At 42.8% G+C, this 27,050-nt stretch overlaps 1 protein-coding gene across 1 annotated transcript in view; it reads right to left on the bottom strand.

Moving 5' to 3' along the window:
• LOC147897536 (Polynucleotidyl transferase, ribonuclease H-like superfamily protein) overlaps positions 1-25,941 on the bottom strand; it is a 67,357-nt gene extending 41,416 nt beyond the window's left edge. Inside the window, exons 1-2 of the mRNA XM_087380544.1 lie at positions 25,691-25,941; positions 925-982 (exon numbers count right to left, since the gene is read on the bottom strand). Coding sequence (XP_087236670.1) covers positions 925-982; positions 25,691-25,830 — 198 coding nt within the window. The 5' untranslated portion in view covers positions 25,831-25,941. The remainder of the gene's footprint in view (positions 1-924; positions 983-25,690) is intronic.
• Between the last annotated feature and the right edge of the window lie 1,109 nt (positions 25,942-27,050).

The following is a 27,050-nucleotide window of genomic DNA, read 5'->3' as shown; positions in this document are numbered from 1 at the left end:
TACATCAAAGTTGACTATGACTATGACTAAATCTCAACCACTATTGCACTTTAGGCGAGATGGGATGTGCTTTGAGTCAAAATGCACATTATCTTAGGGCCCATGGCAGCAAAATTCTACAACAGATTTACATGGAGATTATAGATACTCTCATGATAAGTACAATAGATCCACAACTTGGCTCCAAAAAACTAGGGAATGAGCATTTTAAGCGACTGTAACATCACCTTCATTTTTGCACATTACACAATCAGATCATATATTTTGCCACGTTGGTCCATTGCATACTTCATATTTCTCAAGATAGAAATGACTCTCTTGAAAAGATGATATATATTTGTATTTTTCCAATATCTTGTCTCCAAAATTACAAAAAAACTTTGATTAAAACTGACACAAGGGACATAAAAAATAGTGAACAATACTTATCTACTATGTCTACTTGAAAAACTCACTAGCGGGAAAAATAAATCACAAAAGAGCTCCTTTTTGAGGGGGAGAAAATGTCAAATCTACAACAATCTCATGTATTCTTTGTTTGAAATTTCTCAGAGAAGTTAGCTATGGTGACATCACCATTTGCAAAACAAGGCTTCTAATAGAGGAGCCTTAAATAGGTAATGTATCATCTTGCACCTCTTAAAGCTGCTTCATGTGAATTCTCGCTCTAACAAAGCATTTGCCATCAGAAATTGGTCATCTCTTCAACCTCCATTTTGCTTGTCAACTTTTCAGCCAAGTTTTGATAAGGTTGTTTTCTTTTTATATTGCACATAATGCCTTGGCCATGACAAATCACACAAAGCACTTCCTTGGGTTCCTCCATGCATTATCTCCAACTATTCACTGGTGTTCTTTACATAGTACAACAACAGCAAAAGTCAAATATGTAAAAAAATAACACACATGAAATTGTAAACTTACCAAAAATACGATCTTGTCCATATTGGATACAAAAATTGATTGCTTCAAATCCAAAACACTGCAATGAAAGCCAAAGTATCTTTTATGATCAGGCAAGCTAGCAAAAAGGCTTATAACAATATAGACAATGCCAAACTGAGACAATGGAGGAATCAAAGTAAAACCATCCAAAACATATCCAATCCAGAAGGAAATGCCCCCTCACTAACCCTAATTGTTCACCACCCTTATTACCAGTATTTTACAGAAAAATGAGGGACATTTTGTAATAAATTATAACTGAGAAGAAGCAATGCAAAGCTCCATAAAAGTTTAGAAAGAAGGCAACATCCCATGTTTAAATACTCCACAAAATCCCATTTTACATGTGAATGTATGGACACCCACATAAACATGCATATTTATATAGATATAAATGTGCATATCTATGTATGCATGCACGTGCACATCCGTGTGTGTGCACACACGTGTGTGAGTGTATGTGTGTGGGTGTGCATGCATGCGTGCACACTCTTCAAAATAAAAAGTGTGTGGGGCATTGTGTGTGCGTATGGAGGGCGGAATGTTAAACAAATGATTGGTTGCATGCTTCCTCTAGAATAACAAGCTATATGCCTCCTTCCAAATCTACCAATCACTCTGCACAGTCATCTCAATAAACGTATCCTATAAATGGGAACCTCCAACATATCGTCCATAAGAGACATCTATATATATCCCTTCATGAGACTATGATATATCCAATCTTACAAATTAAATTTTTTATAGAACAAGAAAAAGAAAAAAGGGAATTTTTAAAAAAGAAATGAATAAATGAGAAAAATAAAAAAGAAGAAAAAGAATTGGGAAGTAATCCCTCCATATTTAGCCATACCAGAGATTTTTGAGTCAATGTGAGGCCTTCGTATGATATTCAACATAGTATACTTAGGTTGTTGTCGTTTATCATAGATATCAACTTCTAAACCTAAGGAAGATTGAGTAATGGTAAGGTCCAAGAAACTACAAAAGCTTCCACTAGCTGTACAATTGAGTTCACAAAACTCTTGAGGATAAATTCCTCCACCAAAGTAGTTTGGATCTTTGTACATAAAGTCTTTAAAGTTTGGAATGTCTGGGACAAATAAGTCATCTATAAATCTCCTAACCCGACTTAGTCTATGAAGAGCAATTGGATAAATCTCACAAGAGATCGAATGCTCCATAAACTCAAATTCATAAGTAAAAAGGTAGAAGTTTGCTAAGAAAACAGCACAATTAGTGCCCATTCGAATACCAATGCTTTGTTGAGATAAAGAGTCTCCTAGAGTTATTAACAAATTATCTAGAAGGAAGTTCAACCAACAAAGGACATCTTCAACAACTACAACTTTTGTGCACCTCTTCTTTTTCAAATCCAGGTCTTGCTTTTTAGATTTCATCCAACAAAAATCAAAATGCAAAGTTGATTTTTCAACTCGTAAAACTTTGCATCTATCTTTTCATATCTATAGTTGAAACTTGTGAAACAAGCTTTCCTATTCGTCACTTCAAACCTTCCAAGTCTATCTTAGCATAGAGTGTAGTAAAATCAAATGTTTCAAGCAAGATTTGAGAATACTTCTCTTCTACACTCCGAGAGGAGTTGAAAAACTTTACGACCCCCACTGAATCATTCAAAATCCAACTTAAATCTACTGGTATAACTCCCACTAAATCATTCAAAATCCAACTTGAATCTTCTGAAACATCAGCTTCTCTCAACAAGTTATGAGAAGTGCGCAGCTAGAAATGAACGGAAGAGAGAGTGAGAGATTGTGAAGAACTGATTTCTCAAGAATGCAAATGTGCAATGCATGCAAAATTTGAATGCCAATTGGCCGCATGCAAAATTTGAATGCCAATTGGCCCTCCAATGGGGAAGAGCACCCTCGTGAGAGTACTTGTTTCTATTTCAACCTACATGCAAGGGAGGAGAGAGATGACGGATGAATGCAAGGTCAATAGAGAATGCTACGTGAGATTCACAATGGAATGGAAGGAGAAGGGATATTTAATAATGAACTTGTCATTTTTCCTCCACTACTAGGAGGAGATAGGGAGAGAACACCATCACCTCCTCTTGAAGAGGATAAGGTAGATGACAGTTACACACATATTGAGTATGATAACCCACGTATAGAATTACCTTCATCTCTCCTTTCAGAATCTCTTGATAGGGAGTTTTCCTTTAGAAATGAAGGGAGCAACAAGTCCATCCAAGAGCAAGATGCTGAGTTTACGCCTTTAACTCAAAATCCCGTACACATGGATTATAATCCAAGTGCAAGAGGGAGAGAGGAGTCTCCTGTTGATAAGCTAGTTTCTCATCTTAGCCATATGATTGAGCAGTCCATTATGACAAAAGTTGGGACTAAGAGAGTGCTGAATTTTGGGGATGAAGATTTAGGTATCCCCTCGAAGAGAGCCAAATTTCAACCTCAAGAGAGAGTAGAGTTCCCAAAGTATGATGGAGCAAGAGAGGCGGATGAAATCCTCAATTGGATTCGCCATTTTGAGCTATATTTTGCCCATCAAGATAAGACCGACCACGAGAAGCTTGCTCTTGCCACACTACATCTACAGAAAGATGCTTTGATGTGGTGGTCCTTATTACAAATGGGAAAAGAACCTATCCTTCAATGGTCCAAATTTGTAGAGCAGCTTAAGGCCACTTTCATGCCTCCGAGGCATGAAGAAGAATTGACTTTCCACTGGGAAAGATTCAGGCAATTCGATAACGAGAGTAACGCTGAATTTACAGCTAGGTTTTGGAAACTCTCTTTAGAGTTACCTGAGAAGAGTGAGGATGATGAAAGGAATAAGTATTTAGAAACCCTAACCCCGAAAGTGAGGCATGAGGTTGAAATGTTCAACCCAACCACCTTGAAAGACCTCACTAAATTGGTCGAGATTGCTAAGAGGAAATTAAATCCTCAGAAACCTTTCAACAAAGGAAAAGAGAAAGCTATCGTGCAAAATGTTAACAGCCAATCACATCCTGGATGGATACCATTTCCTTCCATGATTGACGATGAGAAGAAAAAGCTAATTAAGGAGGGTAAATGTTTCGGATGCAAGAAATATAAGCCAGGGCATCCATGGCATAAATGTCCTACTCTATTAGCCAAAATTGCTAAAACCAATTCTGTAAAAGGGAAAGGCAAAGCATCCAAGTAGGAGGGTAAGGCTTCTACCTCCTCATCCCAGGACTCTACGATGAACATAGAACCAAGAGTAAATGCTATCCATTCAGCCAACACTGATGTATGGATCTATGAAGTGAATAGAAAGTAGGCATATTCATTGTAGAGTATGGACACAGAATAAAGAAATTTCTCCTCCATGTAGAGCGTCTTGTAGGATGAATAGGGCTGAAATAGAAGAGTTTTAAAAAAAAAGAGATTGAAGGTCTATAGTTTCTATAGACTAAGTAGTTCTCCATTGCGAAATCAACTATGGTCAAGGTCTACCTAGTTCAGTAACACATTTGGGTGAGAGAACATCTTTTGAATACTCACGAGTTTGTTGAGAACATGTTTCAGCTTATTGAGCAAGTTATTATGAAGAGATTTCACCAGCTAGGTATTCGGAAGAGAATTCTGAGTGTGAAGAGATATTGAAGAGTCACTACAGTGGTACTTGTGCATTTTGAATATTTAGCATCAAGAGGAACCAGAACTTGAAGATGAGATTTACGTTCTGATTCAGAAGAGATCGTGTACTACCAAAAGAAGACTATTTGCAGATTATGAAGAGGAGATGCAAATGCACAAGTAAAAGAGAAGCATACGCAAGAGAAAGAAACAAGAGAGGATCCAGAAGAGGACTTATGTGCATTCAAGCAGAAGGGAGTGTCATGACAAGAGAAATCACTAATCCGTGATTAGTAGACATTAAAACATTATTATATATTATACATCAATGGTGTAACATGTATTTGTATTTATGATGGACACCGACCGAGTTGTTATTGTAGGCCATCTTTTGGTGGTTCTAGTGATGCCCTATAGGCCATGGTATGTGCCTTGTAGGCATAAATGTAGGCACTTGTAGTGTTAGTGCCTTTTAGGCCACATAGGACACTTAGTCCTATGTGACACCTAGGACACTTAGTCCTAGGTCTAGGTACAAGTACCTTGTACTTCTATTTTTCATAATCCAAGATTTGACGTGACGGCTAACTCATCGACTCTTTGCAACCTGCCTCTCTCTTTGCTTATCGATCCTACAGTGGTATCAGAGCAGGGGTTGACTCGTCTCCTACTCCTCGTACTCGCACCAGCTCCCTTCAGCCTATCTGCTCCTCCATCCGTACAATCCATATGATTGTACGGACAACCGTACTCAGCCTGCACACAGGACGTACCTCCGTACAAAAGTTCACGTACCAGCTCTGTACTATGCTCCGTACTGCGCCACACATCTCTCCGTACAGGCATACGGAAGGTCTAGTACCTGATCCGTACTGCATCCAGTACTTGCGTTGCCGTACAGCCTGCTTAGTACTATGTTCTGTACCCACTGCGTATCTACGCCGCCGTACATCATACTGTGTGATACCTGTTCCACACAGTGTCTCGTAACTGCTCCTTACTGCTATCGTACACATTTCGTATAGCCATATGTTGTGCTCCGTACTTGCCATATACCAACTTTCGTACAGCCTCCGTACAATGTACTTGTGCCGTACATTGGATTCCATACAATGTACATGCATCCGTACAGACACGTACTTGCTTCCTTACACTGCACTCAGTACCTACGCCGTACATTGTACCTACATCGTACTTGTTCTTGGATCCCCGTACAGGTTTGGCACGTGTGAAAGCTATATACAGGACATTCTCAAAATTTGGGGCTTTTGAGGACTTTTGCTGTCCTTACCTTCCTTTTACTGTTTGAAGTCTTATCAAACTATTTCAACAGTTTGGAAAGCCTATTTCTCGAGGTTTATACTTTGGGACAGTTGCATTTTTGCAGTCACATTGTGGACAGCAAGTCCTAATTTTGCAGTTGCAAGCCTTGAGGCTATTTTTTTGGGATTTGGTCTGCAATTTCTCGTTTGATTGCAATACATTGGGTCAGATTGGAGAACATTGAGTCACATTTGCAGGACATTGAGTCAAATTTTCAGATATTGAGTCTTTTCTGCAGGACATTGAGTCAGATTTTCATACATTGGGTCACATTTGCAAAAAATCTCAGCAAAATTTGGGGCCTTTCTGCATTTGCCCTCTTTTTAGCCCATTTGCCCTCATTCAATTTGGGGCTTTTGCCAGATTTGCTGTTTTTGCAGTGAACATTGCCTGCCATAGTCACATTTGGGTCAAATCTGCATTTGCCCTTTAATTTGGGTCAGAAATTTGCAAATATTTGCTGTTTTTGGACAGCCAGCTTTTTGCTGTGATAGCCTTGAGGCTTTTAGGTTTTCAGGTCTTTTTCACGGTATCACATTTGCTATGGCTGGGAACAATCAAGATTTATTTGGAGTTCTTCGTGAAGATGATCAGTTGGACGGCACCAACTATCCGATGTGGTCTTATCTCATGAAACATATTCTTTTGCAAAGCATTTGTGGAATATTGTTTCTGGGGTTGATATCTGAGGCCAGCCAATGCTACAATGGTTGCCTCTACTGCTAGTCCTTCTGCAGGGGGTACTCCTCCTGATGCCTCTTCCTCTAGCACTCTTGTTGCTGCTCTTCCAAGTCAAGAACAGTCAAGATGGGATGCAAGAGATGCAAATGCACATTCATGCATTGCTTTATCATGCAAGAGAATCATTATTCCACACATCTGGTCTTGCAGGACAGCAAAGGATGCTTGGGATAAATTGGCTTCTCTCTATTAGATTCGCAATGAAGCTCGCGTTGCATATTTGAGAAGGCAATTACAGGAAGTCAGCATGAATGAAGGTGACTCTATGGATGCATACCTAACAAAGGTCAAGGACCTCATAGAACAGCTCGCCAACATTGATGAGGTGGTGCCAAATTCACAACTTGTCAGTACCACATTGAATGGACTGCCAGATACATATCAAGGGTTTGCTACAACCCTTCGATTAGTGGCCATGGGTAATCCAGACCACTATTCTTTTGATAAGCTAGTTACTTTGCTCTTGCAAGAAGAGCAAAGTAGAGCTAATAGACAAGCCATTATTCCTGATCATGCATTTGCTTCACAACAAACAGGAAGAGGCAAGGCTTCCAAGCCTATGGGCAACCCAAAATTTGCGCATAGCAGCTGCAATTCCTCCCATGCATCTAAAAATACAGCAGATAAGTCAAAGAAGAAAAGATGCAACTATTGTCGCAAGCCTGGACATGACATTTCAGAATGCATGAAGCGCATTGCTTCAGAGAAAAAGAAAGCAGGATTGACAGTTAATGCCTCTCATGCTATTGAATCCCATGAGCCAGAAGATGCTTCACATGCACATGCTCTTCAGGATGACTGGGCATGGGCTGTCAATTGCTCATTTGATCCCTCCAAAGCTAATGCATTCTTTACTGCTAATGATGCTCAGTCCTGGTACTTTGATAGTGGTGCTTCCTGTACCGAGTTAGGGAATATGGGGATTATACCTCGGGGCGTAGCAGGCTACCGTGGATAGCTTTATCCTCTTCTATGGCACTTGCAGCAAGAGGAGATCAGAGGTGCTGGTATGCACGTACAGAGAGATGGTTTGAGCGACTGGGGCTCCACATGGATAGACTACCTCCCTTCTTGTATAGCATGGATGCTCCGTTCTCTCCCCTCTTATTACACAAGGTCAACTAGGTTATCCGTGAGGATCTACTACAGCTACACACTTTTCGGACCTGGTTGGAACTGAGTGAACTCCCCGTGAAGCTTAGCTTCTACAGAGTTCACTTCTTACATATCACAGCGGAGGGTTTCATTGACCCACCAGGATACACACAGATTCACCTACCCCACTTGATGAAGATCTCTCTTGGGCAGTTCCGGGTCTCTTCACACAGACTTCGCATCGAGAGCGGCAGAGCAAAGCGACTACCCAGGGAGCGGCGCATATGCACACTATGTGACATACAGGAGGTTGAGACAGAGATAGTTATGGGATTTTAGCCCATTTCCTCTCCTACCCAGACCAGCGGTGTTTGGCAGGTTTCATTCATGAGGCACTTAGACACCGCGAGAGGATACTCCGAGCACGGAGACAGGAGCAGACTTCTTCCTCGGTTGATCCCTCTCAGAGCTCTATCACGGAGTTCTTTCAGCTAGATCACATGGACCCCAACGAGACGAGGCCTCGACATGACCGTGACCCGGAACCCGTTACCCGACAGCTCAGACAGCGGGTCGACACACAGATCACACTTGGAGACATCCCCTCCTTGTTTAGAGTTGGAGCCCGACCGACGGGGGTCATAGTAGCCCTGATTAGACGTAGAGCTACGACCAAGAGACATGCCAGGACCGCACCTCTAAGTGGCTAACAGCACTCTATTGCCGACTTCATGCCTCCACTGCCTCATCCATCCTGATATCTTTCTGTTGCTGGGGATGATGATGATATTGATGATGATGCTGAGATTGATATATACTCGACCACCGACATCACTATGTTGTACTTAGGACTTAGTACTGCCATTCTGCATTTTTGGCATTTTGCATTTTGCATTGGTATGGATGCTCATTTAGTAGCTCCACTACCACAGCTCGTTGTATCAGGATTTTCACAGTCTCATAGACCCATCGGTTTTCCAAAGACTTTAATAAACTTTCTTTCTTTCTTTCTTTCTTTCTATGGTGCATGTGTGCATCTAGGGGAGTCACATGTGTGTTTGTGTGTGTTGTAAAGGCACATCAAGTGCTATGATGTGTCTAGTGTGTGACCTAAGTGATGATGTAAGACAAAGGCAATCCCACTGATGTAGGGATTGATTCCTACTAATGTAGGGGCTGATTGCCACTATGTAGGGAAGGTATTACCTTCTCCCCTTTTCTATAAGAGAGAGTCCTCTCTCTCACAATCATAATAGAGATTTCATTGTGCTCTCACACCTCTTGCAAGATGCATCTATTCTATCCTACGGGATCCTACAAATGGTATCAGAGCTTTAGGTTCTAGATCTAGCCTAGCCTAGCATTAGATGCTATCTCTAGCATAAACTACAAGTTTCTTCATCTTCTCCATTTTCCTCCTTCTTCCCAAAATCTTTGAGAGCTCTGTTCTCTGCCTACAAACGACCATTGCCCAAACCCTCTGAGCTGCAAACTCCTCTTGTATGGGCCACTTCCAGCTGCAAGCTTTTGGTGAAATTTCGACTGTATGTGAAACGCCAACACTCACACTCCCTGATGCCTTTTCTTGCAATGTGACTTGCTGGAGCAGCCGTTCCAAAATTCCTCTGAGCCAAGCTTGCACAACAGTATGAGCTAGCTCCTATCCAGATTTGAAGGGAAATGGTCCACCAGGGAGGGAGAAACAGTAAAAAAACCAGTCGACTTTCAAGCTGCTGGCTATGGCGACATGACGCGGCATTTCGCCTCTCCTCCTCAGTGGCTCTTCTCTGGTATAAAGCCCTCTTTTCTTTGCTTTGAAGAGTGAGATACAAGCCCTCCAAATTCAGGCCTCTGTTTGGACAGTTTTGACAAGGTTGTGAGTTTGATGCTACATTAGATGCTACTTTAGCATTTCTGATGTTTTAAAGTGTTGAATAGCTTCAGTACAACTAAGGCTACAGCTTTGCTTTAAGTTGCTACACCTGGATTTGCTTGGAATACTTTCATTTAGCCACCTCTATGAAGCATGCAAGTGAAAGCATCATTGATTTGTAGTATGGAATTTGGTTACAAGTCTTTGCTACACTAAATGCTTGTACTTTGAAGGATTATTTTTTATTGCTCATATTTTCACTTGTAAGGCACTAGACACTGCCCTCGGGTAAGACCTTGCCATGGAAGCTAAGACCTTTTTTGAGAAGTTGGATGAAACTAGTTTTCATACTTGGCAAACAAAAGCCAAGTTTATGTTTATGAAAAAGAAGATATGGAATGTTGTGAATGGAAAGAAGTCTACAAAAGAAAAAGCTAATTGGTTGATCAAAGACAAGAAGGACTACTTCAACAACAAAGCAATTATGCCTGAAGGAAGAACTCCATCAGCAAATGAAGAAAATGAAGACTATGCTTTTTAGGCACTTTGTCTTCTTTGTTTATCATCACTTGGTCAAATTTTGAGGTTCTCTGCCTGGAGTAGTACTCCAAAAAAGAATATGTAAATCACCTCTGGTCACCATATGATGTAGACCATGTGATATGTGTTTTGACTTTCCCATTTCTGTAAACCTCACACCCTTGGGAACCCTTGCTAGCATGAGATCCTAACCATAGATTAATCCTTGACCACCATGAGATGGCATGAGAAACTATGAGACTAGATGAATCCTTGACACTGCAAGAGGCAATCCCTTGAGGGGGGTTTGTTGGGGTAAGTATGATCAAGGGCTTGCTCTATGGTGCATGTGTGCATCTAGGGGAGTCACATGTGTGTTTGTGTGTGTTGTAAAGGCACATCAAGTGCTATGATGTGTCTAGTGTGTGACCTAAGTGATGATGTAAGACAAAGGCAATCCCACTGATGTAGGGATTGATTCCCACTGATGTAGGGGCTGATTGCCACTATGTAGGGAAGATATTACCTTCTCCCCTTTTCTATAAGAGAGAGTCCTCTCTCTCACAATCATAATAGAGATTTCATTGTGCTCTCACACCTCTTGCAAGATGCATCTATTCTATCCTACGGGATCCTACACTTCCAAGCATGTCACATCTTGCAGACAGTTGTTTCATTCTTTAGCTGATGCACCTCGAGGGGGACTGTTACATGTGCTAATAATGCTTCATATGCTGTAAAAGGAGTTGGAGATGTGCAGCTCACATCCATTTCAAGCCATCCTGTCACTCTGACAAATGTTCTTTTTGTGCCTGGCATTGAAGTCAACTTGATTTCAATTTCAGCAATTGCTACTTCAGGTTTCAGAGTGATTTTTGATGGCTGCAGATGTCTAGTTTATGATCTTCGTGATGACAATGCCATAGTTCTCATTGGCACTTTGCAAAAAGGGCTTTATCACCTTGATCATCATTTAGCTGCACTTTCTATTGAAGCATTGGCTATTTCAAATTCGCAGCTTGCTGAAAGTCATCTTTGGCATGAGAGAATGGGGCATCTCAATTATAGAGCTCTTGCAAAGCTACATTCACAGCAGATGGCAAATGATGTACCTCAGACTCACACAGTTTCTAAACATGTGTGTGAGGGTTGTCTTTTGGGTAAGATGCATCGATTTCCTTTTCAAAAGAATTGTCCAAAACTCTCACAAAGGGAATTGCAGCTAGTACACAGTGATGTCTGTGGCCCAATGAGGACCAATGCCATTGGGAGGTATAAGTATTTCATGACTCTCATTGATGATTTCACAAGATATTGCTGGGTATATCCTTTAAAGGCCAAATCTGAAGTTTTCTTATGCTTTTAGAGACGGCTGAATATGGTTGAGAATGAATCAGGATGCAAGCTTGTCACCCTCAACACAGATAGGGGGGGAGAGTATATGTCAAAGGAGTTTGATGCATTTCTGTCTTCACGGGGCATTATTCACTCATGCACTACTCCTTACACTCCTCAGCAGAATCCTGTTTCTGAAAGGAAAAACAGGTCCACAATGGAGATGGCCAGATGCATGCTTAAGGCCAAGTCTTTGCCCAATAAATTTTGGCTTGATGCAGTAATGTGTGCCAACTATGTGCTGAATAGATCACCTACATGGGCATTGAAGACTATTACACCTTATGAAGCATGGAAAGGCAGGAAACCTTCACTTTCACACATGAGAGTTTTTGGGTCTCTTGCATATGTTCATGTACCATCTCAGCTGAGACATAAGCTTGATGACAAGGCAATCAAATGCATATTTATTGGTTACAGCCAGGAGAGCAGAGGGTATCGGTTATATCAACCAAATACTGGGAAGATTATTGTCAGTAGAGATGTAATCTTTGCTGAACATTCAGCTTCTCCTCTTGTGGACTGCAAAGCAAAGCCAGATGTTGACATGTTTGATGCCTTTGAATCTTGGTTACCTCTGCCATCATCAGAAGAGGATTTTGACCAGCAACATGAGCCTCCTCCAGGCCCTCCACTAAGCAATAATCAGCCACAACCTCATGCTGATTTGCAGGTTTCTCTTCCGGCACAAAATGATCCCACTACTCATGATGCATTCATTGAAGAAAGAGCTGTCAATAGACAGCAAAGGCAAGTTCCCAGATGGCTTCTTGATACATTGAGGGACAGCAAACAAGATCAGCCTTTTGCTGCCCGGACAAGATCAGGGAATAGACAGCATGGTCACTTTCTTGAGTTTGCACTCCTTGCTACAGCTTGCAATGAAGAGCCTCTGTGCCATAAAGATGCTTTTGACAGCAAAGAGTGGATGGATGCAATGAGAGCTGAGTTACAATCTATTGCCAAAAATGACACATGGGAATTAGTAGATCTCCCTCCCGACAAGCATGCCATTGGAACGCAGTGGGTCTACAAATTAAAAAGGAAATCTGATGGCAGCATAGATCGATACAAAACCCGTCTTGTTGCAAACAGGTATGCCCAACAACAAGGCCTTGACTTTGAGGAGACATTAGATCTCCCTCCCGACAAGCATGCCATTGGAAGGCAGTGGGTCTACAAATTAAAAAGGAAATCTGATGGCAGCATAGATCGATACAAAACCCGTCTTGTTGCAAACAGGTATGCCCAACAACAAGGCCTTGACTTTGAGGAGACATTTGCTCCCACATCCAGGATTGCTACCATTAGATGTGTCATTGCCATTGCAGCCCATCATCATTGGCAAGTGCACCAACTTGACATCAAGACTGCTTTTTTTCATGGGGCTCTGCACGAAGAAGTCTATGTCACACAACCTCCTGGCTTTGAGGTTGTTAATTCTGAAAATAAGGTATGCCGGCTTAGAAAAGCCCTTTATTGTAGGATCGATAGGCAAAGAGAGAGTGCAGGTTGCAAAGAGTCGATAGAGTCTCTCACGTCAAAATCTAGAATAATGAAAAAATACAAGTACAAGGTACTTGTACCTAGACCTAGGACAAAGTGTCCTAGGTGTCACATAGGACTAGGTGTCCTATGTGGCCTAAAAGGCACTAACACTACAAGTGCCTACACTTATGCCTACAAGGCACATACCATGGCCTATAGGGCATCACTACAACCACCAGAAGATGGCCTACAAACCCCCTTCCATGGGATGGGCTGAAGTTCTCTGGAAACGTCTCAGAATACCTGGTATTTTCTGGTCATGGTGGCACATGTTCATCCAAAAGGATATAGCCACCTATGAATGTACAAGGGATGTCAGATCATGTAACAAAGGGAACCAAGTATAAAGCCTGTCGGAAGACTTCGAACTTGGGACGAGGAAGTGCCTTTGTAAACATATCTGCTATGTTGTCCTCTGTGGGAAGATAGGACAACTCTATGTCTCCTGTTGACAACCGCTCCCGAACATAATGATAGTGAACTTCATTATGCTTGGTACGCGCATGAAACACTGGGTTACGCACAATGGCCAAAGCACTCTAGCTGTCAGTGTAGGCAATAGTAGAGGATGTCTGGCAAATACCAAGATCTGTACGTAACTGTCGAAGCCAAACACACTCTACTGTAGCAGTGAAAGCTACCTTGTGCTCAGCCTCACAGCTAGACGTGGCAACTGTTGGTTGCTTCTTGCTGAGCCAAGAGATACATGAATTGCCAAGCAAAAAACAATTGCCAGTATGTGACTCTGGTGTTGGAAGATCCTGCCCAGTCACTATCCATGTAAGCATGCATGGTAAGTGAACCCTGATCACCATAGAAGAGGGCTAAATCCTGAGTGCCTCTGAGATATCTGAAGACTCTCTTCACTGCCTCCCAATGCTGTGAACTGTACATGTGCATGAATCTGCTGAGCTGAGATACTGCATACTGCAAGTAAGGTCTGGTGTGACATAAATAAATAAGGGATCCAAGAGCCTGCTAATAAAGAGTGATATCACATGGTGGGCTCCCATCATGAGCTGAGAATTTGAAGCCAGGGTCCACTGGAGTAGAGATTGGCTTGCAATCCTCAAACTGAAAACGATCAAGGACCTGTCCAATATACTTGGACTGAGACATCATGATACCCCCCTCAACATGAGCAAACTGAATGTTCAAATAATAATGGAGCCGTCCCATGTCTGACATGTCAAAAATCTGCTGCAAATCAGCCTTGAAAGCTGCAATTTGCTGAGTATCTGGGCCCGTGATGAGCATATCATCCACATATAAAATCAGCACTAAAAAATCAGATCCACTCCCTCAGACATAAAGAGTGGGTCTGTGGGACTATTCGGAAAACCAAGGGATAGTAAGTGTGCATGAATTTTGGCATACCATGCCCTGGGTGCCTGCTTCAAACCGTAAAGGGCTTTTCTAAGCCGCCATACCTTATTTACAGAATTAACAACCTCAAAGCCAAGAGGTTGTGTGACATAGACTTCTTCCTGCAGATCCCCATGAAGAAAAGCGGTCTTGATGTCAAGTTGGTGCCCTTGCCAATGATGATGGGCTGCAATGGCAATGACACATCTAATGGTAGTAATCCTGGATGTGGGAGCAAATGTCTCCTCAAAGTCAATGCCTTGTTGTTGGGCATACCCTTTTGCAACAAGACGGGCTTTGTATCCATCTATGCTGCCATCAGATTTCCTTTTTAATTTGTAGACCCACTGCGTTCCAATGGCATGCTTGCCGGGAGGGAGATCTACTAATTCCCATGTGTCATTTTTGGCAATAGATTGTAACTCAGCTCTCATTGCATCCATCCACTCTTTGCTGTCAAAAGCATCTTTATGGCACAGAGGCTCTTCATTGCAAGCTGTAACAAGGAGTGCAAACTCAAGAAAGTGACCATGCTGTATGTTCCCTAATCTTGTCCGGGCAGCAAAAGGCTGATCTTGTTTGCTGTCCCTCAATGTATCAAGAAGCCATCTGGGAACTTGCCTTTGCTGTCTATTGACAGCTCTTTCTTCAATGACTGCATCATGAGTAGTGGGATCATTTTGTGCCAAAAGAGAAACCTGCAAATCAGCATGAGGTTGTTGCTGATTATTGCTTAGTGGAGGGCCTGGAGGAGGCTCATGTTGCAGGTCAAAATCCTCTTCTAATGATGGCAGAGGTAACCAAGATTCAAAGGCATCAAACATGTCAACATCTGGCTTTGCTTTGCAGTCCACAAGAGGAGAAGCTGAATGTTCAGCAAAGATCACATCTCTACTGACAATAATCTTCCCAGTATTTGGTTGATATAACCGATACCCTCTGCTCTCCTGGCTGTAACCAATAAATATGCATTTGATTGCCTTGTCATCAAGCTTATGTCTCAGCTGAGATGGTACATGAACATATGCAAGAGACCCAAAAACTCTCATGTGTGAAAGTGAAGGTTTCCTGCCTTTCCATGCTTCATAAGGTGTAATAGTCTTCAATGCCCGTGTAGGTGATCTATTCAGCACACAGTTGGCACACATTACTGCATCAAGCCAAAACTTATTGAGCAGACTTGGCCTTAAGCATGCATCTGGCCATCTCCATTGTGGACCTGTTTTTCCTTTCAGAAACAAGATTCTGCTGAGGAGTGTAAGGAGTAGTGCATGAGTGAATAATGCCCCGTGAAGACAGAAATGCATCAAACTCCTTGGACATATACTCTCCCCCCCTTATTTGTGTTGAGGGTGACAAGCTTGTATCCTGATTCATTCTCAACCATATTCAGCCATCTCTGAAAGCATAAGAAAACTTCGGATTTGGCCTTTAAAGGATATACCCAGCAATAGCTTGTGAAATCATGAATGAGAGTCATGAAATACTTATACCCCCCATTGGCATTTGTCCTCATTGGGCCACAGACATCACTGTGTACTAGCTGCAATTTCCTTTGTGAGAGTTTTGGACAATTCTTTTGAAAAGGAAATCGATGCATCTTGCCCAAAAGACAATCCTCACACACATGTTTGGAAACTGTGTGAGTCTGAGGTACATCATTTGCCATCTGCTGTGAATGTAGCTTTGCAAGAGCTCTATAATTGAGATGGCCCATTCTCTCATGCCAAAGATGACTTTCAGCAAGCTGTGAATCTGAAATAGCCAATGCTTCAATAGAAAGTGCAGCTAAATGATGATCAAGGTGATAAAGCCCTTTTTGCAAAGTGCCAGTGAGAACTATGGCATTGTCATCATGAAGATCATAAACTAGGCATCTGTAGCCATCAAAAATTACTCTGAAGCCTGAAGTAGCAATTGCTGAAATTGAAATCAAGTTGACTTCAATGCCAGGCACAAAAAGAACATTTGTCAGAGTGACAAGATGGCTTGAAATGGATGTGAGCTGCACATCTCCAACTCCTTTTACAGCATATGAGGCATTATTAGCACATGTAACAGTCCCCCCTCGAGGTGCATCAGCTAGAGAGTGAAACAACTGTTTGCAAGATGTGACATGCTTGGAAGCACCACTATCAAAGTACCACGACTGAGCATCATTAGCAGTAAAGAGTGCATCAGCTTTGGAGGGATCAAATGAGCAATGGACAGCCCATGCCCAATCATCCTGAAGAGCATGTACATGTGAAGCATCTGCTGGCTCATGGGATTCATAAGCATGTGAGGCATTAACTGTCAATCCTGCTTTCTTTTTCTCCGAAGCAATGCGCTTCCTGCATTCTAAAATGTCATGTCCAGGCTTGCGACAATAGTTGCATCTTTTCTTCTTTGCCTTATCTGCTGTATTTTTAGATGCATGGGAGGAATTGCAGCTGCTATGTGCAGATTTTGGCTTGCCGATAGGCTTGGAAGCCTTGCCTCTTCCTCTCTGCTATGAAGCAAATGCATGATCAGGAATAATGGCTTGTCTATTAGCTCTAGTTTGCTCTTCCTGCAAAAGCAAAGTAACTAGCTGATCAAAAGAATAGTGGTCTGGATTACCCATGGCCACTAATCGAAGGGTTGTAGCAAACCCTTGATATGTATCTGGCAGTCCATTCAATGTGGTACTAACAAGCTGTGAATTTGGCACCACCTCATCAATGTTGGCAAGCTGTTCCATGAGGTCCTTGACCTTTGTCAAGTATGCATCCATTGACTCACCTTCATTCATATTGACTTCTTGTAATTGCCTTCTCAAATATGCAACACGAGCTTCATTGCAAATCTAACAGAGAGAAGCCAATTTATCCCAAGCATCCTTTGCTGTCCTGCAAGACCTGATGTGTGGAATAATGATTTTCTTGCATGATAAAGCAATGCATGAATGTGCATTTGCATCTCTTGCATCCCATCTTGACTGTTCTTGACTTGGAAGAGCAGCAACAGGAGTGCTAGAGGAAGAGGCATCAGGAGCAGTACCCCCTGCAGAAGGACCAGCAGTAGAGGCAACCACTATAGCATTGGCTGGCCTCAAATCAGCCCCAAAAACAATATTCCACAAATGCTTTGCAACAAGAATATGTTTCATGAGATAAGACCACATCGGATAGTTGGTGCCATCGAACTTATCATCTTCACGAAGAACTCCAAATAAATCTTGATTGTTCCCAGCCATAGCAAATGTGATACCCTGAAAAAGACCTGAAAACCCAAAAGCCTCAAGGCTATCACTGCAAAAAGCTGGCTGTCCAAAAATGACAGCAAATATCTGCAAATTTCTGACCCAAATCAAAGGGCAAATGCAGATCTAACCCAAATGTGACTGTGACAGGCAATGTTCATTGCAAGAAATAGCAAATCTGGCAAGTGCCCCAAATTTATTGAGGGCAAATAGGCCAAAAAAGGGCAAATGCAGAAAAGCCCCAAATTTTGCTGAAATTTTGGCAAATGTGAACCAATGTATGCAAATCTGACTCAATGTCCTGCAAAAGTGACTCAATGTCCTGCAAAATGACTCAATGTCCTGCAAAATGTGACTCAATGTCTAGCCTCAAGGCTTGAAGCTGCAAAAGTATGAGTTACTGTCCCAAACACCAGTTGAAATTGAGCTCCCAACACAAAAAAAAACCCCAAATTTTGTTGACTTGAGTGATGGCGTGGCACAAAGTGACAGTGTTGAACCAAATCCCGAAGCAAGTACAACGTACGGCGCAAGTACTGAACAGATGTACGGAACAGTACGGAATCCAATGTACGGCTGTACGGATGCGAGATGTACAACTGTACGAAACCTGTACGGACCCCTGTACGGTGACGTGCGGATGCTGTACGGACAGCTACTGTGTACATCTGTATGGAGCAGCTCCAATGTACGGAGCACATCGTAGGTATGATGTACGGAATAGTACATACGATATACGCGCAGTTATGATGTACTGAACTCAGGTACGTGAAGCAGGTATGATACCTTCTGTACGACTGTACAAAAGGTGTATGGCGCAATACTTCTGCCGTGCGGACGTCTGGTGTACAAAAGCACAGGTACAGAGAAGAGCATACGGCTGTAGCAGGTACTTGTTGTTCCGTACGACGGGAGTCCTGATTGCAAGCTTGTTTGTACGTGGATCCGCACAGTCGTACGGACTGTACGGGTGGAGGAGCAGGTAGGCTGAAGGGAGTTGGTGCTAGTCCAGGAGCAGGAAGCAAGTATTAACGTGGCTCTGATACCACTGTAGGATCGATAGGCAAAGAGAGAGTGCAGGTTGCAAAGAGTCGATAGAGTCTGTCACGTCAAAATCCAGGATAATGAAAAAATACAAGTACAAGGTACTTGTACCTAGACCTAGGAGTAAGTGTCCTAGGTGTCACATAGGACTAAGTGTCCTATGTGGCCTAAAAGGCACGAACACTACAAGTGCCTACACTTATGCCTACAAGGCACATACCATGGCCTATAGGGCATCACTAGAGCCACCAGAAGATGGCCTACAATTATGGTTTGAAGTAGGCACCCAGTGCATGGTATGCCAAAATTCATGCACACTTACTATCCCTTGGTTTTCAAAATAGTCCCACAGAACCCACTCTTTATGTCCATGGGAGTGGATCTGATTTTTTAGTGCTGATTTTATATGTGGATGATATGCTCATCACGGGCCTAGATACTCAGCAAATTGCTGCTTTCAAGGCTGATTTGCAGCAGATTTTTGACATGTCAGACATGGGACGGCTCCATTATTATTTGGGCATTCAGTTTGCTCATGTTGAGGGGGGTATCATGATGTCTCAGTCCAAGTATATTGGACAGCTCCTTATCGTTTTCAGTTTGAGGATTGCAAGCCAATCTCTACTCCAGTGGACCCTGGCTTCAAATTCTCAGCTCATGATGGGAGCCCACCATGTGATATCACTCTTTATCAGCAGGCTGTTGGATGCCTTATTTATTTATGTCACACCAGACCTTACTTGCAGTATGCAGTATCTCAGCTCAGCAGATTCATGCACATGCCCAGTTCACAGCATTGGCAGGAAGTGAAGAGAGTCTTCAGATATCTCAGAGGCACTCAGGGTTTAGCCCTTTTCTATGGTGATCAGGGTTCACTTACCATGCATGCTTACACGGATAGTGACTGGGCAGGATGTTCCGACACCAGAGTGTCACATACTAGTAATTGTTTTTTGCTTGGCAATTCATGTATCTCTTGGCTCAGCAAGAAGCAACCAACAGTTGCCACATCTAGCTGTGAGGCTGAGTACAGGGCAGCTTTCACCACTACAGTAGAGTGTGTTTGGCTTCGACAATTACTTACAGATCTTGGTATTTGCCAGACATCCTCCACTATTGCCTACACTGACAGCTAGAGTGCTTTGGCCATTGCGCGTAACCCAGTGTTTCATGCGCATACCAAGCATATTGAAGTTCACTATCATTATGTTCGGGAGCGGTTGTCAGCTGGAGACATAGAGTTGTCCTATCTTCCCACAGAGGACAACATAGCATATATGTTTACAAAGGCACTTCCTCGTCCCAAGTTCGAAGTCTTCCGACAGGCTTTACACTTGGTTCCCTTTGTTACATGATCTGACATTCCTTGTACATTCATAGGTCGCTATATCCTTTTGGATGAACATGTGCCACCATGACCAGAAAATACCAGGTATTCGAAGACGTTTCCAGAGTGCTTTAGCCCATCCCATGGAGGGGGGCTTATAGGCCATCTTCTGGTGGTTCTAGTGATGCCCTATAGGCCATGGTATGTGCCTTGTAGGCATAAATGTAGGCACTTGTAGTGTTAGTGCCTTTTAGGCCACATAGGACACTTAGTCCTATGTGACACCTAGGACACTTAGTCCTAGGTCTAGGTACAAGTACCTTGTACTTCTATTTTTCATTATCCAAGATTTGACGTGACGGCTAACTCATCGACTCTTTGCAACCTGGACTCTCTCTTTGCCTATCGATCCTACAGTTATGGCGGTGGATCATCTGAGTAGATAGGACTAGTCAAGCTAGAGCCGCTGCTTTAGACGGCATCAAATTTGGACATGTGACACTTATATTATTAATAAAAATTTGCACACGTGTCTAGGTCCTAGGGGCACTAGGAAGGGAAGTGTGCATTAAGGTGCATTGCATTGTAGATGCATGGGTCATAGGCTAAGGATAGGTGTAAAGGGGAAGATGAAACTTGAGTGATCTCAAGGGACATTAATGAAAGGGTATCACCTCCTTTTAGTAATACAAGAGAGAAAATGACTTGGTTTATTTTATAGCAAAAGTCAAGTGTTGTAGAGTTGGTGGTACTTATCTGACTCCTGCTTCACTTGTGTTGAAAAACCACTTAAAATGACCTCTTCTTCCTTCTGGTACACCCCGTTTGGGCTACTTGTTTTGTGTGGCTTGGAGCTCTAGATACCGTTATGCGGGGTACTTCGTGGGTGGACCACCCCCTTAAAAGCTTAGTCCAATCCGACTTTCCGTTGGGGAGAACAGGGGGGGAGGGGAGGGGGTCTCTTTTCCTCACGGTTTAAGGGTTTTAAGGATCTCTTCGTACACGGGGGGTCGTCACCCCGCTAGGACACCCCGTTAGACCAAAAAAATCAGAGCCTTGACTCAGGAGCTCCAAATTTTAGGGTTTGCAAGAATGAAAAATATCTTCCGCCAAAACTCGCACCTTGGTTGGCAACCTCCCATCCAAGGCCTCAAAAACTCGGCCTTTGTATAGGAACTTCTGCCGGCCTGTTGCAAGGGATCTCAGTTTGCGCATGGGGCCAACCAAGACACTGTTTCGCGCACGAATCTGCAGACCTCTGTGCGGGTGTGTCCCGCGCCTTCGCCCGCCCGCCTCTCCACATGTGCGGCCTTTCTACTACGCTCTTTTCCCGTGTCTTTCGTGCAATCTTCCCCTATGCGTCGCCTCCTTGTGCGGCCCTCTTCCAGGTAGTCTTCCCGTGCGCTCGCGCTTGCTGTCTGTGCCTCCCTCCCGCATGCTCTTCTTCTGTCTCGATCGTGGATTGTCACAGCTCTGATATCAAATGGGAAGAATTGATTTCTCAAGAATGCAAATGTGTGCAATGCATGCAGAATTTGAATGCCAATTAGACCTCCAATGGGGAAGAGCCCCCTCGTGAGAGAACTTGTTTCTATTTCGACCTACATGCAAGGGAGGAGAGAGATGGCGGATGAATGCAAGGTGAATAGAGAATGCTACGTGAGATTCACAATGAAAGGGTGATACCCTTTCATTAATGTTCCTTGAGATCACTCAAGTTCCATCTTCCCATTTACACCTACCCTTAACCTATGACCCATGCATCTACCATTCAATGCACCTTAATGCACCCTTCCCTTCCTATTGCCCCTAGGACCTAGACACGTGTGTGCACAGGGAGAAGTAAATATAGTAATCATTAGCTCTTTTCTTAGAGTGGGAGTACTTTTAAGGCCAAGAACTTGAAAATTTTCTCTAGCAATACTTTCAACTAAAAGCAATGTTGATTTCTCAAATCAAGGTCTTGACAAGAGAAGTTTTGTAAAGTATATAGACGTTTAAAGAGAACATTAATATTATAACAATTATAGAAAATCCACCCAAAAACATAAGTCGATCCAAGTATTGTAACCTTCTCTCATAGTCTCTATAGGCAAAAATTCTCCAGCTTGAGAAGTAAGAAGAAACATAAGAAATACGATCTATCGGTCTAGAAGTAGATGCAATGATTCTCATAGGGGAAGCACAAGAAACAAGATGGATCCGTCTAGAAGTAGATGCAACATTTCTAATATCATCATTAGAGTTCGTTACGACGATAAGGAGAAACTTTCTTAGGCTTCGGATGAGTTCTCCAAACCATAGGATTCTTTTGACTAGCCTTTTGACCCTTGTGATGAGCTGACTACCTCTAGGAAAGAAGGTGTGAAGTTCTCATCCAAAAAAGTTCTCGAGGCCTCGCTGCCTTGAAAATATCTTTCGAGTTAGCAAATTCTCCTTCTATAGAAAAACAACGAAATGATTCAAAACCATATTTCGCAATTGCTGCATATAAAGGTTTCAAATCTGCAATTAAAGAATCTTTTTCATGAACTTTCCTAGCTTCCCTAACATGATCTTGAAAATGGACGAAGGCACTACGATAAGCCTGACCTACATAAAACATACTACTACTCTGAATATTGTAGATAACATAGATTACTTGGGAGGTATGAATAGGACTAAGAGGTTTAGGGCTGCAAAAATGTTTACTCCTAAGACATTAATTTATTGAGAATCTTATATTATTTGTATAATGTGTGTTTATTCAAATTCGATCTGGCTAAGAAATCAAATCTATCTCTATACAGGTTTCTAACATGTCTAGAAAGCAAAACAATGGGTGGAAGAGTCAAAGAACGTACCTCGTGACTCATGAGAATCGAAATTTGTAGAAGGTATGTTTAAGTTTTCAACAGTTAGGACAGCGTTTAAGACCACGCCCGCCCGAGGGCAAATGATCCGAGGTGACCACACCTCCCTCTTTTTAGTAGGGCTGCCGCCGAGTAGTGTCAAGTGCAGACATCTAGTTTAGGAAGTGCACGTAATAGTTACCAGAAACGGCCGTTTCTGGCTTGGAAACGGAAACAGCGCTTTGTAATCATGGGGGGGGTTTTTTTTTTTTGGGCGGCCCTCTTTTGATTAAACTGTTTTTTGCCCTCTTTTGATTAAACCGTTTTTTGCCAATTCGTCGCCTCCAATCATTCATTTCCGCTGCCTACCATGCTGCTGCTCTCCAGCCTCTCCATCTTTGATTCCTAGGCCCTGGCACCCGCAGCCTGCTCTCCTCTCCATCCCTCCATCTTGAAGGCTGCTCTCCACCCTACAGGCTGCAGCCTGTCGTCCATCCTCTCCATCTTGCAAGCCGGCAGCTGCTCTCCATCCTCAGCCTGCTCTCAGCTCTCCATCCCTCCACTACCTCTCCTCTCTCCTCCCTCTCACCTCTCCATCCTCCCTCTCAAACTTCATATTGTTATAACTTCAAACTTGTTAGAAGTTAGAACGTGCACGTGTCAAGTGCGGGTGAGTATGCATGTGTACGAGCGAGCACACACATGAATGGAGATGTATGAGATGGCATCTATTCTAACGAGTCACACTTTGGATTTCGTCGACAGGCGACCAAAAGGCAAGGTTAGCACCAAGTGGATTTGCAAGGCAAAGTACAAATTCAATGGCACATAAGACAAGTTGATTGCCAAGGGCTATGTACAATAAAAGATCTAGACTACTGGGAGACTTGCCCCAATGGCCATAATGAATCCTAGGGCACTTTGAACAAATACAAGGCCCAATTAGTTGCCAAGGGCCACGAAACAAAAGGTCTAGACCCCTATGAGACTTATGCCCCAACGGCTGGATGACAACAATGCAAGAGGCTATGCATAGCTAGCACATCACATGTACCAGGTACATGCAGATAACACTTGGAGACCTAGAAGAGGAAGGCTGTTGGAGCAACCACAAGGTTCTCATTTCTAAGAAGTGTACAGTCTTCGCAAATGTCCTATGGAGCCCCGAGACCTTGGCACCAAACGATGGACAACTACCACATGTGGATGTTGCCTCTCTCAGAGTCCAGGGAATGCCGAATGAGCAGCATACTTCATGTGGTTGACTTGGTCATCACCTATGGCATATTGTTATGTAACCTATAATAGTGATTAGGGTAACGACACCTGTGGTAAGGTAATTAAGCCCTAGGACTCAGCCTAGGAGCAGTGAACCTGTTGGAATAGATTGGCCCCTTCCCAATTGTGAGCCGTCGTATGAGGAGGGCATGGGGGGAAATGGCATACAGCATAGGATGTAATGAAGGGGCATGCACAGGACGCATGGGAGACCTTAAAGAATTTCTATGAATTAAAAAGCACCTTGCTCCAAAATCAGTTGTTCACCATGATAATAGGGAAAGGAGAGTCGACATCTAAACTTTGTGGTGGAGGATGATAGATGTTGCTTCATCTTGGAACTTAAGGACACCACTGCCACAAATGGAGGTGCTCACTTAGAGATGGAGCCTCATGAGCTATAGTTCACCAGGGGGAACATACTTCCGACAGTACCTCACTTGCTGCAAAAACAAGAAACACTCGACTAAGTTCCGATGGTACATTTTGTCAATTTACTTTACTGGAGACTCCAATAGAGTGCTTTGAGATGGTTGTTTGTATAGGAGTTCTCTATTGGTTGGAGAATGGATGGTGAAAGACATCCGTACAAAGAAGGGGCAGCCCTCACTGAGGAGGCTTTCAACACCTATTACAAGATTTCCTTGGTGGTTGGGGATAGGGACTTCAAGAAGTTCGAGTTGCTGATCATTGAAGGTTAGCATCCTGATTGGAGAGGTGTACGCTTCACCACCTTAGCAGATCTCTCGAGCACTCTGAACTACTAAAATCAAAGGTTGAGATATCTGAAGAGTAGTGGTAGTTCATGCCCTTAGCAATGGTTAATAAGCAAAAGCTACCCACAACCAAAGTAAAGTTACCCCATGGGGCAAAGGGGGGGTGTGATAGGGCGTGTGAGTGGCAATTACCTCGGGCTTTTCCAAGGCCTTCTTCAAGTGAGAAAAGGGGACGAGGTTGGGAGGGGAATCGTTGATGCCCGGCACATGGAGGTCTGACAAAAATCAGACAATATCTTTTCTCAAGAGAAGTATTGTCTAGAAGTTTGAAAGAGATTCAAGATGTCATCGTTTGGTGCCTTGGACTCCCTCGTGATCAGATGCCACATGCTTCGCTTAACTTAAACAAGCTCTCTAAGAAAAAGATTACCCACTCTTAGTGAGAAGCCCATCTCTTACGACCGACATTTCTCCTTGTAACGATATATGGTGTGCACTCGTTCCTTGGCATTTAACTTGGACGTATGTTTTATGAAGAGATTTGTATGAAACTATCTTTAAAAACCCTAATAGCAATTTTATTGGACTATTTGACAAGCTGGCCAGAACTAGTGCTAATGGTGTACAGGTGTGGTTCTATTTCAACTGCACATCCCTGGTCCTGCTTGAAGCCATGAATCGATAGATAACGTGCCTCTGGCGGACGGACTGTGCAAGCAATAGTGACTAGCAATGTTACGGTCAACCCCAGTCCGAAATGGCAGTTTGTGTGGCATTTTAAGCTAAATACGAGAAGAAACCTGCTGGTAAAAACCGAGAGAGTACATGTAAGATAATAGCATTGCCTTGGCAGGTGCCTTTCGAAGAAACAAACCTCAGAGGAATTGCAATGCGACAGTCAGGATCAGAGACCGCCAAACCAACAAACTTGACACCCACATCAAATCCTAGCAGTCGCTTCTTACTGCCTGAACGCAGTATACGACTGAGCTCCTCCAGATTTACTAGCTTCATAGTAGTATCACAGTTCACAGAAAACAGATGCTAGGTTGATATAAATTTGCTCAAACAAGCGATAAAATAAACCATGTGGCAAGCTCATTCCGGCGTCCAGGGAGGGGTGAAATTTTTAACCTTGGGTGAAATTTGTAATTATAGGCACTGATTTTGTGTTTTGTGCTACTCGAATTATAGGCAGTGATTTTGTGCTACTCGAATTTAATTGTGAGCCATTTAGTTTAATTGTGGGCTGGTTAGTTTTGTTAGGATCTCATAGGTTGAAATCCAGCGCTACTTTCAGTGGCCTAATTAGATGTGCAGATCGAATCTCCATTGACCTTGAACCGTTATGGAATGGGAAAGGGAGGATGAGAGGGGTAAAAAAAGTGCTTTAATAGTGAGAAGCGAGGGATGAAACAAGTGGGAGGAGAGAGGGGGACAAGAGAGGAGCTCAAAGGGGTGTATGCAATTAATCTATTGGCATTCTTACAAATCATAAATTGTAGCAATGTTTTGGGCACTTTTCCCTTGGAATAATGTAATTCTGAAGAGTTTAAGATAGACCATAATCATGAAGATATATAAAAAGCTCAAATTGTATTTCTAGTTTTCTCCCAAACTGATAGAAAAAAAGGAGAGGACCACTCCCGCCATGCTCATGACCTATCACCAAATCAATCACAATCTCAATCTCAATCTCAATCAAAGCAAAGATAGATAATCAATCACAATCGCAATTACAATCACAATCAAATCAAAGATAGCTTGCAAACTTGGCTTTTTGAACATGAGAGAGAGAGAGAGATTAAATAAGGTCTATTGGCCACATCCATAAAATAGCCAATAATCAAAATTCTTAATAGGCCTCAAACATGTGTCGTAGGTGAGAGGTTGGATGGAACTCAGGGTTTAAACCACAGCATATTTGGAGAGGGATGGATCTGCTTCCTCAAGTGCTGCTATGGTGACTCTAGGAGATCTAAGAAACTAGATTGTCTCCCAAGGAGCTATGAGAGCTATTGTCGAATGTGCAACTACATTGGAAAAGATACCATCACATGTTCCTCATTCTCGACTACATATCATGGATAGCATGTTAAAAGGATGTGTGTGCGTGTGCGTGCGTGTGTGTGTGTGTGTGTGAGAGAGAGGGGGGGGGGAGAAGGAGGGAGAGAGGATGTACACACACAACTATCTAACTATGCAATAATATTCAATATTAAGAAATGAGGCAT

Source organism: Dipteris shenzhenensis, chromosome 10 (assembly GCF_047967505.1).
Source record: "Dipteris shenzhenensis isolate YYH24624 ecotype China chromosome 10, Dip_SZ_1.0, whole genome shotgun sequence".
NCBI lineage: Eukaryota > Viridiplantae > Streptophyta > Polypodiopsida > Gleicheniales > Dipteridaceae > Dipteris > Dipteris shenzhenensis.
Note: the sequence above shows the minus strand (reverse complement) of the source record. Positions and strands in the feature narration are given on the sequence as shown.